The sequence below is a fragment of the Eublepharis macularius genome, chromosome 11 (genome assembly GCF_028583425.1).
Source record: "Eublepharis macularius isolate TG4126 chromosome 11, MPM_Emac_v1.0, whole genome shotgun sequence".
Lineage (NCBI taxonomy): Eukaryota > Metazoa > Chordata > Lepidosauria > Squamata > Eublepharidae > Eublepharis > Eublepharis macularius.
In genome coordinates this window covers 75681303-75699964 of record NC_072800.1, presented here as the reverse complement: position 1 = coordinate 75699964, position 18662 = coordinate 75681303, and the positions used below count along the sequence as shown (strand labels likewise).

Here is an 18662-nt window from a genome sequence, read left to right as displayed (position 1 = left end):
TTTTTTGTGGGGGAAACCACCGCCCCTTGCTGCCCTGCTTATTCTGTTGCTTGGTTCCTGGAATTTGGGGGTGCAGTCTGAGAGCACAGCTCTTAAGACAAGGAATATCTATGAATTTGGATGTAGAATTTGGACTGCAGTGTTCTGGCAAGTGAGTTTAGGGGGATAGGCTTGAAAAAGTGGCGCTAGCTTTTAGGGAGCAGAATAACAGTGCCACCATAAACAGAGTTACACCTTTCTAAACCAATTCAGTGGGCTTAGAGGAGCAGAACTCTGTTTAGGATTGCACCGTGAAGCTACCTGCCACTAGCAAACCAAAGAGGCACCTTGAGCGTCAAGCTGGTTTGGGGCCCTTTTAAAATCCTTGAGAACTACAGGAGTGAAGGGTGGTGATGAGTCTAGCCTTGGGCTGTGATTTTAATAGGTGTGAAGCTGTACTTCTCCAGTCCCTGAACGAAAAGAGGTTACTGTAGATCACTGTCAAATTAGCTCTTTTCTTTAAAAAAAAAAGTATGTTTAAGTCCCAAGGGTACGATCCAAAAATATGTACATGTGGATGTGACTCCTTCGGAGCAAGTGCTCTGCCATTGTTTCTCTTCAGGTCAGTGCTGGGTAGTAAGCAAGACAAACAAGGATCAGGCATTAATCTCCCACATGCTATATTATGACTTCTGCCAAATGAATGTTACTTTAGGAATGCAGGAGCCCGACACACTTAAGTTTCCCGTGGGTTGTGTCTGCTTGTTTTGGTAAGCACCTGCTGCTTTAGCAGGCAGAAAAGTTGAAAGTCATTTTACGATAGGAAAGTAGGCTGAGAATTGTCAGCACTCTTTTAAAAAAAAAAAATAAATGGATTTAGGGATAGTGTGATCTTAACTTTTCATACTTCTGTACATCGAATATCTCCCTTCTGGGGAAGAGATTGTCCTTCTGTCAAGGCTAAAGCTAATTGATTTGGAGTAGAGGGCAGTCAAATTAACAGAATGCTTTAGAAAGGGATTGAACTTTTTACCTGTCTACCCCAATAGCTCAGAACATCTCTCCTTTTTAAGGGGAGCTAAATGAATAGGGTTAATCTGTAGGGATCTCAGTTCCTTTTGAGATTGGCAGAAACTTTGATCTTTTCTCTTCTCTAAATGTGTATAGTCTGTGTAGGGTTTTTTTTTTTAAAAAAAAAATCCTCATGCCCAGTTTCTCTTGTTGCAGACCAATTGGCCACCGTGGAGCCTCAAAGTTCTTCAATTAAAAGAATGTGGGACTTTAAAAAAAAGAGGGAGACTTGTAACAGTTAGTGAACACCAGAGGAAAAGGGGCGACCGGTCTTTTAAACAGCTTTTCCTGGCATTGTTAGCCAGACTGCAGGCAGTAAGGCCCAAGGTTAGAGTATTATAGTGAGGGGGACAAAAAAGAAGACCATGAATACTCTACAGGTGGTCTACTTACAATTGCCCCAATTTAAAGCATTTTTCTTTGTGGAACAATTGTATTCCTAAACTCTTCTCTTGGGCAGCTAATTGAACCAAAGAACATCTATTATAAACCAGAAGTTGTGTGGTTTGGGGTTTTGTGTTGTTTAAAGGCTTTAGTGCTTAGAATCTTGGCACTGTCTTCCTCGGTTTTTAAAATCAAGGTCCCAGAGTACAAAAAAAAACCTGTTAAAATTTTTATGCCTGCTTCTTCTGTCAGGCTACAAATAACTTAAAAGCAATTTAAAACCGAGTTATTAGCAGTGAAGGGTCCCTTGGTAGTCACTACTTTGTTTAATAACTTTGAGTTATTAAACAACTATGAGAGAGTTGGTGGGGAAAATGTTTTCCAAAAAGGGGGGGACAGGGTGAAGTCTTTCCAGCCTTTCAGAATCTGCTGTCCTTGGTGGAAACTGAACCCCCCCCCCCAGTTTATAATTTAATATATGTACTCCTGATAATGTTAAATTAGGTGGGGAGCAAAGTAGTTTCAGTACATGAACAACTGACTGGGTGCCATAGTTTTCCCTCAGTGCAGTCTGGAGCAATAGGATTTGAAAACAGGGTTGAGAAACGAGCCATTGGGGGGGTGCTTCCCCCCCCCCCAGAGAATGCAGTACTTTGTCCAGCTCTGAAACATGGATTCTCTCACCTGAAAGGTGCAAAGGGAAAACTCCAGTGGAAAAGTGAGTTCCCTTTTGTGTTCTCTGTAAGAGTTTGTTGGCTTCAGTGTGATTTCAGCTGCTGAAGCAGGACACAACCTGCTGAGGTAAAATAGCATAGTCAGCAAAAAAGGGGGGCGAGATAGAGGGGGCGGGGGAGTGAAGCTGTTGCTTTGACTTGTCAAGGCAGTGGGTAGCTTAGGCTGTGTGTTTTCCAGCAATTAAAAGCATTTAGCAAAACCCTCTGTTCTTTTCAAGGTGAATGGTTCCTGTGTGTAATACTATGTCCTATGGGGCTGAGAATGAAGTAGAGTCACTCCAGAGCTGCTGAAGGGTTTTTGATCACCACAGAAACAAACCTCATGTTTCTGCTTGGAGAAATTCAGAAACCTTCAGCTCGCTTTCTTATAATAGTCAGGTCACTCCTCAGACATGTTTAGTAAGGATGTAGATTTCATCTCAATGGAATCTAGAGAGTGAAAAAAATACCAGCATTGGCAGAATATGAAGGCCCCTTCACTGAAACATGTACATGTAGCATTTTGCACACCAGACATGTTACACAGTGTGCATCTGCAACAGAAAACCAGGTCCCATTATAACACTAATAGTGAGTTCCTAAGCAGAGTTGTACTCTTTTCTAAGTTTCAGGTGGGTAGCTGTGTTGGTCTATAGCAGAAGAGCAGGATTTGGGCCCAGTAGCATCTTAAAGACCCAACTAGATTTCCAGGGTATGAGCTTCTGAAGAGAGCTTTGACTTTCAAAAACTCATACCCTGGAAATCTAGCTGGTCTTTAAGGAGCTGCTGGACCCAAATCTCACCCTTTTCTAAGTTAATTGAAGTCAATGGACTTAAAAGGGTGTAATGTATAGGACTGCAGTGTAAATGTGTATGTATAGTGGAAAGGTGTCCCCTATGCACACAGTGGATACAATATGCAAAAGGAAGTATATGAAGTGCCTGAAATCGTCACTACAGTGTTAGCTTGCACTGTAGCAGCCGTACAGTAAGAAAACATGTGAAATCACCTTTTATGGTGAGTTTATTTAAAAGTCTTTATAGATAATTGCAAAACTAGCTGTTTTTTCCCCCTTAAGGAAGCAGTGGGGTCTAAACAGTAAAACATAAGAACCAACCGCAGCTGGTTTGATCAGATTTATGGTGTACTTGGGGCTATTTTGTGCAAGATACATTTCCTTTCTTTTATCATGAAACCAGAGGAAATTCATGGCAGCATCTGGTAACTCATCTCAGATTTTAGTAATAGAATCAAGGGGGTAATAAACCCACAAAACTTTAAAATCAGACTTCACAACAGCACACTTGCTTTTAACATTTATTTTGCAAAAAGAACATGTTTCACCTATGTTGTTTGAAGTGTTCAAATTACACTTTAGTGACAAGTAGCAAATACACTTAAAGCAGCAACTCCTAAACTAGGGAGAGACAAAGTTGCAAAGCACAGAAAAACATTTGGTCATTTAGAAGAGTTAGCTAGCAGTGCCATCCTCTGGCCAACCAGGAAATTAAACACTACCCAATTTTGGTTTCCTTGTATGTATGTATAGCAAAATTATGAATTGCTGGAACTTGTGTAACAATCTACATACAGGATTTCCTGTACAAAGTGAATTTTATGTTTGAACCAATTATTAGTCTGTAAAATCAAAAGGCAGCATCTCAAAGACCAACACAATTTATTGCAGTATAAGTCACAGCTCACTTCATCAGATGCATCAGGTTTACATCCATTGGGCTGGTTTACATACACAAAAGAAAGGAGGGTCCCTGGTGTGTATATAAATCAGCTTGATGGTTTTAAACCTCGTACTTCTGATGCTTTGACTCACCAAGACTTGTGCTGGAATCAATTGTGTTGTCTATAAGGTGCTGCTGAACTCTTGTTTAATTTTGCAGCAACAAACGGACACTGCTACTCCTCCAGAATCCTTAGTAAGTTGCTGTAATACTTAATTTTCTGTTTCCTTTTTCTCTGAAGTAGGCTAATCCCACCATTGTCAATCAGTCGTACCATTTTTTGGATTTTAAAATGTTTACGTAATTCAAATGTTTTAGTGTACTTATAGTATCAAGAGTGGTCAAAGCCACAGGGAATCTTTTTGGAAAGGGTTATTTCAAGATATGGTTAAATCTTCTAAGAAAAAAAGTAAGGATTTTTCTCACATACCTTCCAGTGTTGAAGGGTATGCACAGTCTCTGTAGGCATATCAGCACTTGTAACTAGTTACAGCAATAAGAGGCACAATCAAATGGCAGAACCTTTTCCTGCATTAAAAATATATGGGCCATTTTTAGGACTGTAGCTTCCTTTGCTGAAGATGATGTGTTCATATCCTTACTACAAAACGTGGTAAGAAGGGCAATTATCCTTTTCAAAATTATCCTTTTCAAAATCCTGCTGCATAGTTAGACAGAATGGTACCACAATCCACACGGGGAAAAAATCTACTCGGTGCTTACAGGTTTATTACCCTAGAATAGGGGGTAATGTTTTACATTCTCACACACAGCAGTGATACAGAACAGTTCATGGCACCCTCTGCTGGCATAAGGGGTGAAATCTTTACCAAACTGACAACTAAAGGCAGATTTGGAGGCACATGTGCATCTGCTGACATGCACATACTGAGATTTACAGTTTTAGACTGCTAACTAGCTCTGTTTCCAAGTATATCATTAAAAATTAGGATCAGTAGTGGGATCAGTTACCGGAAATGGAAACCTAGGAAGCGCTACCATCGAAATGACTCTCCAAATAGTGAAACTCTCCATACACAGCCTCAGCTCTTAAAGGATAGAATTATTTCCAGCAAGGGGATAATTCCCAAAAATGTGTTACTCCCTCTTCCATCACCGTTAGGAATCTTTTGTGTCAACACATAGTGTATTTTTGCGTTTAAACCAACAGCTCCTAAGATGTGTAGGGGACAGGAAAACACACAAGACAATGACATGCATAAACATTCCCATTCACTAGCAAGGAGGGAGAATAAAATTACTGAAGAATGCCATTTTCTGCAGTCATTCAGTGTTGAGCATAACATTCACTTGATAGGGAGAGAAGAATCAGTCAGTACTTTTTGTTCACATGTCTAGGACATCTGGAGTCAAAAGCATCTATTGGTGGGGAGGGAAGAATGGTTAATTTTTTGATACTGGGTTTTTACCCAAACTAGCAGTGTGGTCCTAAACAGAATTACACCTTTCTACACTCATTAATTTCAATGGATTTAGAAGGGTGTAATTCTGGTGAGGATTGTACTGTAAGGCAATAACTTTATGAGTTTTATCCTTTGGTCTCTAGTGACAATGAAAATATTAACAAAAATGCTGAGAACCTGAAGGTTGCTTTGAAGGTTGCTTTAAATGCTCAGCACATGTTGAGGACACAACCCCCTTTTAAATTTTAACCTATACATTCAATAGGAACTTTTAAAAAAGCAATAAAAGAAGAAGAATGGAAGCTGTCAAGGAATTCCTGTTGTTCTCTATATAATTCACCTTCGTTCATACATGGTATCTGAAGAAGTGGGCTGTGGCTCATGAAAGCTCATACCCCACCACTAATTTTGTTAGTCTTGTAAGTGCTGCAGGACTATTGCTCTCATTCATGCATGCAGCTTCGGTAGCTTGGGGCCACAGAGGACAACACAGCCAATGAGTTGTAATTCACTTTTCAAGCATCCTTACTTGGAAGCTATAAGGTAAGAGAATGCAATGAATTGTCAGGAACAAGCAAATCTGAGTGAACAATAGTGCTCAATACATCAACATTAAAAGAATCAGAATAAGCAATAATCCTTAACAGGGCCTTTTTTCAGGGAAAAGAGGTGGTGGAACTCAGTGGGTTGCCAGCACAGGGGGCAACTCCTGGTGGGAGGTGGTGCCCCTGGTACCACATGCGCACATGCAAAGTGCGCGCACGCTTCCAGGACTGCGCAATGATGTCACTTTGGGTGAACTGGAACAAAAGGAGGAGTTTTTAAAGATTTAAACCACCCTCAGCGAAAATGGTCACATGGCTGGTGGCCCCGTCCCCTGATCTCCTGACAGAGGGGAGTTTAGATCGCCCTCCACGCCGTGCAGGACAGAAGGCATTTCCACCTTCTGTCCTGCATGTTAATGCATAAAGAATCTGACTGGAACAAGAAAGCTAAAGTACAATATTACAAAAGTACATAGCGAACCTTTTAAAAATATGGTATGACAGCAAAGGTAGTATTTGCAACAAAATGATTCTTTGTCGAAGGCTTTCACGGCCGGAGAACGATGGTTGTTGTGGGTTTTCCGGGCTGTATTGCCGTGGTCTTGGCAAGACCACGGCAATACAGCCCGGAAAACCCACAACAACCAAAATGATTCTTTTCCAGATGTGTCTGACTGGATGAAAAACTTGTGTGACTATGCAGCTATGGCTAAATTAACTTTCTATATGCATAACAGACCAATCTTAAAATTTCAGGAAAAATGAGAAGTCCTTTTTGATTATGTAGCTGGTAATTAAGAAAAACTAAGAAGAGTTTTTATGGAAGCAAACTAATTAGAAAAATATTTTAAAATGTTAAATATAAAATATAATGAGTATAATGTTGAATATAAAATGCTGAGTATAAAGTAGGTAAGGAGATGGAAAGCAGCAATATTTTCTAGCTTAAACGTGCTGTTATATATTCTGTTTAAGTCTTTTTAAATGTATTGTTATTGTCTTTTTCTTTTCCAATAAAAATTTATCTGGGAAAACAAGGTAAGGTAGAGGACCAGGGCACAGTCTACATTCGGCACAGGATAGAACTGCCTTGCTGAAAAGCCGAGCAAGTCCAGCCCCAGCCAGTGCTATAGCATGGTGTAGAGAGGCTAGACTGTCAGAGTAGGATCTGAGGACCCAGGTTCAAATCCCCACTTTGCCTTGGAAGTCCACTGGATGACCATGGGCCAGTTACACCTCTCAACCTAACCTACTTCACAGGGTTCTTGTGAGGAAAAAAGGAAGAGAGGAGAAAGTTGAATGCAGCTTTGGGGCTCCATTGTGGAGAAAGATGGGGTACAAATGAATAAAAATATAAATAAGTTACTCCCAAAATTTCTGTTGTTTTTATTTGAAGTTCAACAAAAATCACAGAAAAAAATCTGGTCTAGTTCTTTCAAGGTGACTTAGTACAGTAAGGTCAAAAGTGTATACCTCAAACTGAACCCATAGCACAAAAGATCGCAGGGTCCCAGCCCATGCTGAGAAGAAAAGCTGAGAAGAAAGTGATATAGCAGCTCATTCTTTATGCTTGCTCAGGAAAGTGGATATTATGCAGAAAAAGAACAGATTTTAGTACTGGCTTTATGGCTCTGAAATATACAGAACATTTCCAGTCGTCAAAATGAGGATTTCAGTTTCTATATAACTTCACAGCCCTCCCTGCAATTAGCAAAAGCAAAAGTAAATTGTGCCAAAAAGTTTAAAATTTCACAACAGCCATGCCATTTTATGCAAAGTAATTTTGTTTGCAAAATTTATTCAGATTGCAGAATTAAGCTTTGCTTGGTAGATAACATAGATTGCTTTAGCACAGAATAGTAAGAGTATACACAGCCCTCAATATTCTCATGCACAATTCCCCACAGAGCACTGAATCATCTTCTTCTTGCATCACAGTGGAAATCTTCACCCTTTCTGACTTACTTTTGAATTCCTCCCCTTCTAGAGTTTCCATCTCCTGGGATATTTATGGAGATTTTGGAGGGGGGGATCTTGGAAAGGGCAGAGTTTCGGGAGGGGAGGGACCTCAACAGGCGACCACTGCCATAGCGTCAGCCTTTTTCTCTAGGGGAACTGGTCTTTGTAGTCGAGAGATCAATTGTGATTTCTGGAGATCTCAAGGCCTCACCTGGAGTTTGGCAACCTATCCCCTTGTTCCCCTCCACCAAATACATAATAATAATAACCACCCTTCAGGACAACTTAACACCCACTCAGAAGAGTTTACAAAGTATGCTATTATCCCCAAAACAATCACCCTGTGAGGTGGGTGGGGCTGAGAGAGCTCCGGAGAGCTGTGACTGACCCAAAGGCACCCAGCTGGCTTCAAGCGGAGGAGTGGGGAATCAAACCCAGTTCTCCAGATTGGAATATTGTCACTCAGGGCTTTTTTTCAGCAGGAACGCAGTGGAACGGAGTTCTGGAACCTCTTGAAAATGGTCACATGGCTGGTGGCCCTGCCCCCTGATCTCCAGACAGAGGGGAGTTTAGATTGCCCTCTGCGCCTGCAATCTAAACTCCCCTCTGTCTGGAGATCAGGGGGCGGGGCCACCAGCCATGTAACCATTTTCTCTGAGGGCAACCCACTGAGTTCCACCACCTCTTTTCCCAGAAAAAAAAGCCCTGCTGTCACTCTAACCGCTACATCAAACTGGCAACTCTCCCTTCCTTTCCCCTGCCTTTATTTGCCAGTGAGATTTGGGGGGCATTTTTGCATTCTACATTCCCAAAGCCTCACTTTTTTCCTGCTCCTAATAAAATCTTGCCTTCCAGAAGGCCCAGTTGAGATTTAAAGTTAGTGATCTTCTATTCTAAAAACCCTAAGGACAGCGCAGCTGTAATTAGTATGCCCGGTAGGCAGGGACAGCAGATGGCGCAGCTTCTGGCTCCCAATTTTGGCATTTTGTAGTATAACCTGTTTTGCTAAGTAAAGTTCACTACCAATAAACACTGGAGGGAGGTGGGACCAGCCAGCTGAACTGGAAGCAGCTACTGGGCCTGGGGGTTCAGAGCAAAGCACGATAGCTGGCCTCTCCTCTCAGTACTCGAGTGATTTGAGAGCCAGTTTGGTGTAGTGGTTAAGAGTGGCAGGACTCTTATCTGGAGAACCAGGTTTGATTGCCCACTTGAAGCCAGCTGGGTGACCTGGGGTCAGTCACAGCTTCTCAGAGTTCTCTCAGCTCCACCCACCTCACAGGGTGATTGCTGTGAGGATGACAATGATAACAATAATAACAACAACAACTGCACTTATATACTGCTCTTCTAGACAGATTAGTGCCCCACCCAGAGTAGTGAACAAGTTAGTGTTATTATTCTCACAATACAGCTGGGGAGCTGGGGCTGAGACAAATGGTTTACCCAAGGCCACCGACTGAGCTCATGGCAGTAGTGGGATTCAAACCAGTAGAGTACTGATTCACAGCTGAACCACTTAACCACTGTGCTATTAATAACACACTTTGTAAACTGCTCTGAGTGGGTATTATGTTGTCCTGAAGGGTGGTGTATAAATCGAGTGTGATTTCTGGAGCACCAGCGGCAAATCTACCATTGACTCTACCAGCACGTGGAATTTTTAACTTCATTGCTTCTCCAGCAGGTTCTAAAGTTCTGGGACCCTGTAACAGGCCATCATGGTCTGAAACTCTCTCTAAAAAGGACAGAGAGGATGAGCTGGCCTGTGGAAGAGAGCTGACATCCCATTCAGACAGGGAGAGGCAGTCCTTCAGGAATGCCAGTCTGCGCCCATGAAGAGCTTTAAAGGTTAATACCAACACCTGCCACTGAGCTGGGGAACATATTGCCAGACAATATAATTGCTCCAGGACAGGTGTACTATGACAACCATAATGCTTTCTTGCTCAGCAATGGAGCTTGTCTTTCAGGGTAGCCCCTTGGGTATCTGTTTATGGAAGCTATGCGGAGATTGGTTGTTGTGGATTTTCCGGGCTGTAGATGCGGAGATTATTCAGCACAGAGATGGTGGCCTCTGGAAGTCGGAAAAATCCACTACTGGGTGTTGCCAACATATTGATTATGCTCAGCTTCAGAGCTATAGGCAATTTAATTTAATGGTTTAACTAAATGTAAATAATTCAAAGAATTTTTAAAAGTTATGTTTTGTGAGAGAAGTACATTTTTCATGGAAGCTTTGAGGCATTTGTGAAGGGTGGGGTTAGGTTCTGGTCCACTTGGTACAGACCAATTTAAGCATTGTAACTAGCGTGTTATGAAACTGCCATTTGTAGAACTTGAAATTACATAAATATGGGGGAAATGGAATACTCTGTGGCATGAAAAGCCATACGTAGCTGTATTCCAACTATGCAGATTCCAGTTATACCATCGTTTGTGGAACCTTCCCTCTCATCTGGGTAAAGATAGGATGAAACTATATAGTGATGAAGAAAAAGGAACTCTGCACGTGCTTAGAATCACTTTACTATCAAACCTCCGGTGGCTGCTTTGGGAGTTGGATGATGCCATGTAATTGAGGTGCCAAAAACAATCCCAAATATGCCACTATTAAGAAGGCTACTCAACATTATAAGTAAGCAGCACCATTTTTATAGGGGTTGTGGTAAAGTGACCCATCTTCCATTATCCTTCCTTTGGGCCTCTGTGTTCTACTTGAAATTTAGCCTCTATTCAGTAATCCTGCAGTCTGCTTTTCTTGCCAGTTTTTGTGGCTATCTTGCCACTCTCTCTTTGTCCGCAATGGATTAAAAACACACAGAACTCGGGTCATTCAGTAACCATGAATAAACAGTTTGAGCTTTGTTTTTTAACAGTCAGTGGAGAAACTCAAAAATGAGTCCATGACTCTGTACAGCCTCCCACCAGTTTGCTTAGTGTTAAAGAGTTCCTCCTCCATCCAGCCTAAGACAACTTTCTCCAGCTCAAGTGGTGTTTCTTCATAGAAGGGTACGATACAGCCCTCTTATTTTAACTCTGTGGTGCTTTGCTTCTTCCTCCAACCTGTTTAATAATCATCTTGTATATCCACCTCCAAACTCAAGAATACTATGTAAATCCCCAAAAGCTGTTGCGTATTTGGCATTCCAGCTATTCTACAATGAAATGTTATGTAAGTTCAGAACTTGGTAGAGCTTCGGTATTTCTCTTTTGATTCAATGTTTGTAAATTCAGGTTTGTAAGTATGTCCTGTCTTTGCAGAAGAAGCTCAAAACATATTTTACGTTTTTCATCCAGGGTCCCCAGTGTAAATGAAGATGTGTAAATTTATAGCATGATTTGTGGAAGATCTTCATGTTTTATAAATGTTCACATTTAACCTCTTCCCATATCTCCAGGCTACCTCTTGGAGCTGGCAAGCAAGACACTCTGAATATAAGGCTACTGGGGAGAAAAGATCACCCAAAGTCATGGCCCTTGGTCCTTTGGGTATCTTCTTTCCTCTCGTATTATCCCATTTTTATCACTCGGCGTCTATTATTTCCCCCAGTGCTCCATTTCTCTTTCAGCATAGAACTATCCCAGCAATTTCACGAAGCTGGAATGCCCAGGGTGGGTAAGAATAGCTGACAATGGCAGAGATTATTCCTGTTGCCTTTTGTCTTCTTGCAGTTGTCGAGTTTGAGGTAAAGAGCAGGGGACTGCGAGCCTCTCATTTTCTTAGCGGTGCTTCCAAAGGAAGGCTCCTTTCCGTCTGTAGGCATTTGCAGCTCCAGTTCTGACTGGGTTTCGAACCCTTCTTTCTTTGGAGTGACTTTTGGTTGAGGATTGTGAACTTTGGGGGGAATGCTCGATTTCCTCTTATGCCTTCTGTAGGTGGTGATTCCTGTGCCCACGTTCCAACATGGAATCCTGGGACTCGCTTGGCTATTTAATCCTCGTCCTCAACTACAATGTGACAATTATAGGTGAGTCTCTAAAAACTTGTGACCTGTAGTAGACATGGTAGCCTGTTATCAAGCAATCATCGATTATACGGTTACTGATTTAAAATGTGAACGCTTCTTGAAATAACTTGATGGAATTTGGTGGATTGTTGCTACCCTTTGTTTTAGTGTAATCATGTAGCCAATTTAAAAATGCTTTTTAGAGAGTAACAAGAAGTTTGTATTGGAAAGGGGAATTCTGACTGGTAATATGGGGACATGTGTCTATCCCTCTTTGGCTAGAATGTATGTTTATCATGGAGTGCTCCCAATGGCAATTTACTGATAGTCATATCTCAGATCAAAGTCTGTGATTAATTACTCTGGATGTTACTGCTCACATTGTATACTGGGGTTTGGGCAAAACAGGTAATTTCTAAGTCATTGTGGATTCATGGCATAACAGGCCTGGGTCCTCTATTTAAAGTGGACCAACCAAAATTCTACCTTTTTGCTTCTGTTAAAATGCCTTACATTCTTCAATTGTCTCTTAAGGCAAAATCTGGTAATATGCTAGGAGTGTGTGTGACCTAACAGGAAAAAATTGCAATACAGAGACCCTTTGGCTTCCCTATTAATTCTTGAGGTAACTGCCTGAAGGGAAGCTCTCTAATCTGCATGCATTTTTCATGTTAAATCTAATATGTTTGCTTCCTAATATAGTTTGACTTATCCCAATATAAAAATACATGTGATAAGAACTTATGAAAAGCTTCCCATGAAATTGCTAGAGCAAGGTTAAGAAATCCACTCCTAACAGATTCCTAATAAACAGATTTTTTTTCTTGTGGCATAAACATTTGAGGTCTAGAGCCTGCGAGTTGATCTTTAAGACATCAGCCAGACTTATGTTTGATTTTGTTGCAATAGGCAGCAAAAGGTTATTAAAAGGTGCCTAAGAAGTTACAAGAAACTTTCTTTAATAAATTTAAATTTACATACTGCTGTTTTCACATTAGGAGACTCAAAGACACAAAATACAGGGATTATAGTCTCTCAGTACGTAGGCACTTGTGTTTTAGGAAGTGACAGGAAAATGTGCCTTTGACCCTCTTTCCCACCACTCTCCACCAGAAACCTCCTTTCACAGGTTTAGGGCTTCTAAGGTAGTTACAACAGGTCACCTGTCTAACTTCTATTCATTAGGCAGAGAGCCCGGACTCAAATCCACACAAGGTCCTCTCTCTCTTCCTAGGGGCTTTACCAGGCAGTACAGCCTGTTCCCTATATCCACTTCACCTCACCCAGCTACCATCAGGGCTATAGGGGAAAGGGAACACAGAGTTAACTTACCCTAATATGCTGCAGCCATTTATTTAAACTTGAACCATTTGTTGTGATCAAAGTGTTTTGTGTGTGTGTCTGTGTTATTTCCTCTCAGCCAACAACTTCGAACCAGCCACGGTTAAAACAAAAACAAGAATAACTTTTATTTACAAGGTAGAACACTGGCATGAATGATTTTAAAACTCTTAAATATATTGTGGTTAAACATGGAATGATTGCTAATGCTAAGTATCAGGATAGGTGTCAGCAGCCAGCTATATTTCTACTGCCTCCCTTAGCAGCTTCTAAAAACCTTCTCCCTCAATAACTGCCTTAACTGATCTTCTAATGGATTCTCAACTGTCACTGGTCCAACGTTCCACCAGCTCTCATTGGCTGTTTCCCAGAAGAGGCAGAGCTGGAATTACTCTTACATTGTGGCAACCATTATCATTGGCCACATATTGAAATGTTTGTCTATGAGAACTCAACAGTAGTTAAAATCCGGTAAGAGTTAAGTTCATATGCCCAGTTCTAGGAAAGCCTAAGCAGATGGGGGATTTTATATGAGAGGAAAGATGACTCCAGGGCAATAAGACAATGGCTTATAAAATTATGCCTGGGGTGGAGAAACAGGAGAAAGAACTTATTCTCCCTCTTGCATAATATGAGTATTTGCAGGAACCCAATGAAATGGATTGGCAGCTGATTTTGGACTGAGAAAAAGGAAACATTCAAAGAATTTATTTATGGAATTTGCTGTCACCAGATGTAGAGTGATGGTCACTGGTTTAATTGGTTTTGCAAGGGGGTTCAACAATTTCATGGAGAACATGACCTTTAATTACTGTTAGTTACTATAACTAAATGGAACCTTCATATGCAAAGGCAGTGTACCTCGCAGTGCAATGGTTTGGGGGCAAAAAAATGGGGAGGTTTGAGCTGATGTGCTCTAAATGAACCATGTACTCTGGCACCCAATTTCAGCTATCAGAGGGCCTCTGGTTGGCCACCTTGTGAAACTGGGTGCCAGATTGGATAATCCATTTTAGATGCTCTTATGCTCTAGTGTAGTGTACACAGAAGCCAAAACACAAGGAATAGGAATGGTTTTTTAAAGCACATGAGGGGCAAATTTGAGCAAAGCCCATTCACAGTAGCCATTCAGTGCCCTTTTCCTGTGTATCAACTGGAATAGGAGCGAGTCAGTGGCCCATCAGCCTCTAGTCAATTAAAAAAACAGCCTATGAAAACGAAATGCCCTCTGGGGTCGTAAGTATATGGAGGTTCTATCACCTGCCATATCTCTTTCAATGCTGATGTGTCTTCACCCTTCTTTTCCAGGAAAGATTTGGTTCTCTCTAACAGTTCTCCTGAGACTTCTGGTGATCTTCTTCGCAGCATATCCTCTTTACCAAGATGAGCAGCAGCGCTTCATCTGCAACTCAATGCAACCTGGATGCTCCACTGTGTGCTATGACCTGTTCGCGCCCGTATCCCACTTCCGGTTCTGGCTCATTCAGACCGCCTCTGTCCTGCTCCCTTACATCATGTTTTGCATCTATGTATTTCACAATGTAGCCAGGCAGCTTGTGAAGGCACGTTCCCTGCCTTATCGTCGATATAAAGAGATCAAACCTACATCAGACCACAAAATTTCAAAGAAGTCTTCCAAAAGTGCAGCAGGGAGCAGAGTTGCATCTGAGGCAAACAAAATGGATATTCCAGATTTTTCCAAAATGTATATGATTCAGCTTCTTCTGAGAATACTGTTTGAAGCCTGTTTCGGAGCAGGCCATTACTACCTTTTTGGATTCTTTGTTCCCAGACGTTTCATCTGTAGTGGGATAAGTTGTCCTCATTATGTTGACTGTTTTGTTTCTAGGCCCACTGAAAAAACCATCATGATGTTCTTCATCTGGGGACTCAGTGGCGTCTCCCTTCTCCTTAGTCTCATTGACTTGATCTTGGTCTCCCGAAGCATTGCTGTGAGAAATCACAGAAATAAGCTACTGTTGGAAAGATTTGGGGCTGAGGAGAGAAGCGTTCCTAGTAAGTACCAAGGTGACAAGTCAACTTGGGAAGAGGAGACCAAGGCATTCTAACCTCAACAACTACTGTGATAAAGTTAATTCCTCTTTGCTTGGCTATGAAGGAACAATCTTCTTTTTTACCTGTGTTGATTTCTAAGCAAATTATCAGCTTTAACCTTAATAGTAATAGTAATATAAGTCATAAGTTGCAAATAATCAAAACAGCAGCGGAGTACCCTTTCAAAGAAACAGACACACGACTTTGGAGAGAAAGTCGTCTGGCATTCATTTGTCTATAGCAGTACTAGGTATGCAATACCTAAAAAAAAAAATCTTTAAAATGTGTGTGTAAAGAGCTATACTACATTTGCTACATTTTAATCCTGCCTTTCCTCCAAGGAAGCTCATGGCAATGTAGATTGGTCTCCCTTCCTCTACTGAACTGTCACAACAACCCTGTGAGGTGTGTTAGACTGAGAATCTGTGATTGGCCCAAGGTGACCCAGCAAGCTTCTATGGCAGAGTGGAGATCCGAACCCAGGTCTCTCAGACCCTAGGCCAAGACTTTAACCATTACACCAAGCTGGGATTCTAGAGCATGGTATGTTGGCATAGCTCAAGGATCATGAAATCCCTTCTTTTCACATCTTTGAACGGAAACAGCAATATCGGAAGTGTGCCATTTTTTGCCCCTGAAATATTACCACTGTCCTCTAGTGGCTATTTATCACTAGAATGGGGTTTGTTCGGATTGATCCTAGTCAAGACAAACAAAATGTGTGCACATTATGAAATACAAAAAGTGCACCTGAAATTCATATGCATGAGTGCAAATTATCAACAAATGACAAAGGACAAGCATTTATCCCTATCAGCGTGGCTCCATTTCAAGAGGAACAGATTGAGATTAAATTGCACTATGTCCACCAAGACAACACAATATACCTGGAACTTTGGAGATGAGTACACAAATCCCAGAACTACCCTGAAATTTCAGGCTATGGGACCAGATTTTAGACAACCTTTGGGTCCACCTGGTTCTATAAAAGTAAAATTTCTTTCCTGAAATTGAAGCTGAGAGCCACCATTAGCAGATGTAACCCTGGAGTCAGAATTGAATGTACCCTGACTGAATACACCCACAGTTCTTGAAAACAGTTCAGACTACGAAAGTACCAGTATTCTCACTGACTTGGTATAAATTGCTCAGCGATTAGCACTAGGCCTAAAACGGTGCCCTGTTGCACAAATTGATGACACTATTTTTTGGAGATTGCTTTTGCATTACTACTAAAACCCATGTTTTTGAATAGCTATATATTCACAGTTGTGATTAACTTTAAAAATGCACGTATATGGATTTCTGAGCATGTGGCCATTACTGAAAAAAACCCTGGACACTCCTGCTCTAGAACTTATGGCTGGGGAAGGGAATCTTGCAGGGCTGAGCCAATTCCTGTGGTGTTTAGTGCACTGCTCATATGATTTTTTGTTCCAACCTACCAACAACAAAAATATAATGAATTCAGCAAAACGAATGAAAACGTGTATAATTAATTTGTGTAATTTACCCTGTGTGCAGAGTTACCATAGAGTTTGTGATTTCTTTTGCACAATCATGTAGAATGTGCAGTTTGCACAGCTCGGGGGGGGGGTCACTCTAACCCGTTCCACCAATTGGTCCATCTCATAAATGCTGTGGTTCCAATTCCATTGCACTCATCATGAGACTTCTTCTTTCATTTCAATAAGTGGGACATCTCTGCATTTCATGTGTCTTTTGCATATGAATGGAGGAGCCCCTTTCATTCATAGTATTAAGGCTCTGGATAAATGTCCCAGCATATGTTAAGGTCCCCCAAGGAAGGAATCCTTTGGAAAATCAAAATTCTAGTTTCATACAGTGGGCAACTAGAGGCCCTGAAGGCTCAAAAACTGTGTAGTGGACAAGGCCTTCCTCTCAGCTGCCTCCTGGCACTGGCTTTCAGAGGTTTATTGCCTCTGTAGCTGTTAATGGACCACCAATAGGCTTTTTCTGTTGTTGCTTTAATTATCATTAGTAGGGCTGTTTCTGTACATCCCATTGTTCCTACTTTAGGTCTGTGTTTTGCTGAGTCGTCCCAACAACTCATCCTCCACACGCAGTACAGACGAGCACTTACTTTTGGTTGTGAGGTCACAGGAAAGCCTCCAAACAGTCCCCAAAAAGCAGTTTTGGAGGGGAGGTTGGGCACTTCCATTATCATAGACTGAAAGCACCCCCCCCCCTTTTTTTTACTTTGCACATGCACAATTGCATGCAGCTACTGTTGCAAGCAGGCTTCTGCAGCTGAATAGGAATGTGAATAAGAAAGGGGAAAGCTTCGGAGGAAGAACTGGGCAAAGATTTAGAGGAGTACGAGGTTTCTTCAGACAGGCTTCAAATTTGTATACCAGAAAATGCAAAAACAAACAAACAAACCATTGGGAACCCACAGAAAAAGAAAACATCAAAGCAAGTGCAGTCCCAGTAAAGACGCAGAAAACCTGGTAACAAAACAATACATCCATGGTTGGCAAACGATAACGGTTGCATGCTTGGGGAAAAGCCGCCACAGTTCCGAGTCTGAACCGTACCTCTAAGGACGTGTGGAAATGGCCTAGGTATACTACTACAGCGTTAAACAATACATCAATATTTCTACTGACATTTTAAAAAATAAGAAAATGGTTGAAGACTTGCTGGAGGTCAGGGTTGTAAACAGCAGATGCCAGGAGATTCAGGCCTTCCTATGTGCAAAGATGTTATACTGGAAACCAGCATGGGACTTGGGAGATACGTAATGCATAGCCTTCACATATGCACATGCCAATCCAGGGTAGAGAATTTTAGTCTCTGTATCTTGAGGATGGTATTTTCAATGGAATTTTAACAGCAGAGAGAGAAAGAGAGAGATGCGGTACCATTCAACTGAAACAGAATCTGTTTATTGAACATACGTAAGCAGCGAAATAAAACCAGGCAAGAGAAATGTAATAAATGATATCAGCAGGAGAGTATACTGAGAGGCTAGTAAATTTTACAGATGTAAATAATAATAAACAGGAAATAAGCAGTCAAAGAGCAATTCAAATTATTCCTAGTGAAAGCCAACCTGCTTAAACTAGGTGTGTCCTCCCAAAACTAGTCCAAAACAGATCCCGCCCATGAGAGCTGAGAGGTGTCCCAGGGACGGGTGGGGAGTGGGGAGAAGTTATACGAACAATTCCTTAAATACTAAAGTCTGCACTCTTTCCTGACTATGGTTATCAAGTTGATGTCTTAAGTTGCAAGTTAGGCTTGTATTATAAGAGCCACTCTTGACATAGAAGGTATGTAAGGTTTTTTTGTCAAGAAACATCAGCCAATCATTTTGGTCTAGGTGTTCAGGGATCCAAGAGTGTTGCAGAATAAAACCTTGTTTGGAATATGTGACAGACTTCCTGTGGGAAGCTGACCAACTCATCGAGAGAGGTACTTTTTTTGCACTTAGACCTGATCATTGTATGTTGGTTTGTTACGAGAGTCAGTCTCTCTGGCTGC

General features: G+C 41.4%; 1 protein-coding gene across 1 annotated transcript; it reads left to right on the top strand.

Moving 5' to 3' along the window:
- The first annotated feature begins 10703 nt into the window (after positions 1–10703).
- On the top strand, positions 10704–18142 carry LOC129337732 (gap junction delta-4 protein-like). The gene is made up of 3 exons (XM_054991664.1): positions 10704–10824; positions 11692–11783; positions 14412–18142. The coding sequence occupies exons 2-3, from the start codon at positions 11720–11722 to the stop codon at positions 15170–15172; spliced, it is 825 nt and encodes a 274-aa protein (XP_054847639.1). The 5' UTR covers positions 10704–10824; positions 11692–11719; the 3' UTR covers positions 15173–18142.
- The last annotated feature ends 520 nt before the right edge of the window (positions 18143–18662 follow it).

What these genes read in the sequence shown, in the direction of transcription:
- LOC129337732 (XM_054991664.1), top strand. Translation starts at nt 11,720, where the DNA reads ATGGAATCCTGGGACTCGCTTGGCTATTTAATCCTCGTCCTCAACTAC. An exon ending in CTACAATGTGACAATTATAG is followed by an intron (nt 11,784 to 14,411) that starts GTGAGTCTCTAA and finishes CTTCTTTTCCAG; the next exon opens with GAAAGATTTGGTTCTCTCTA.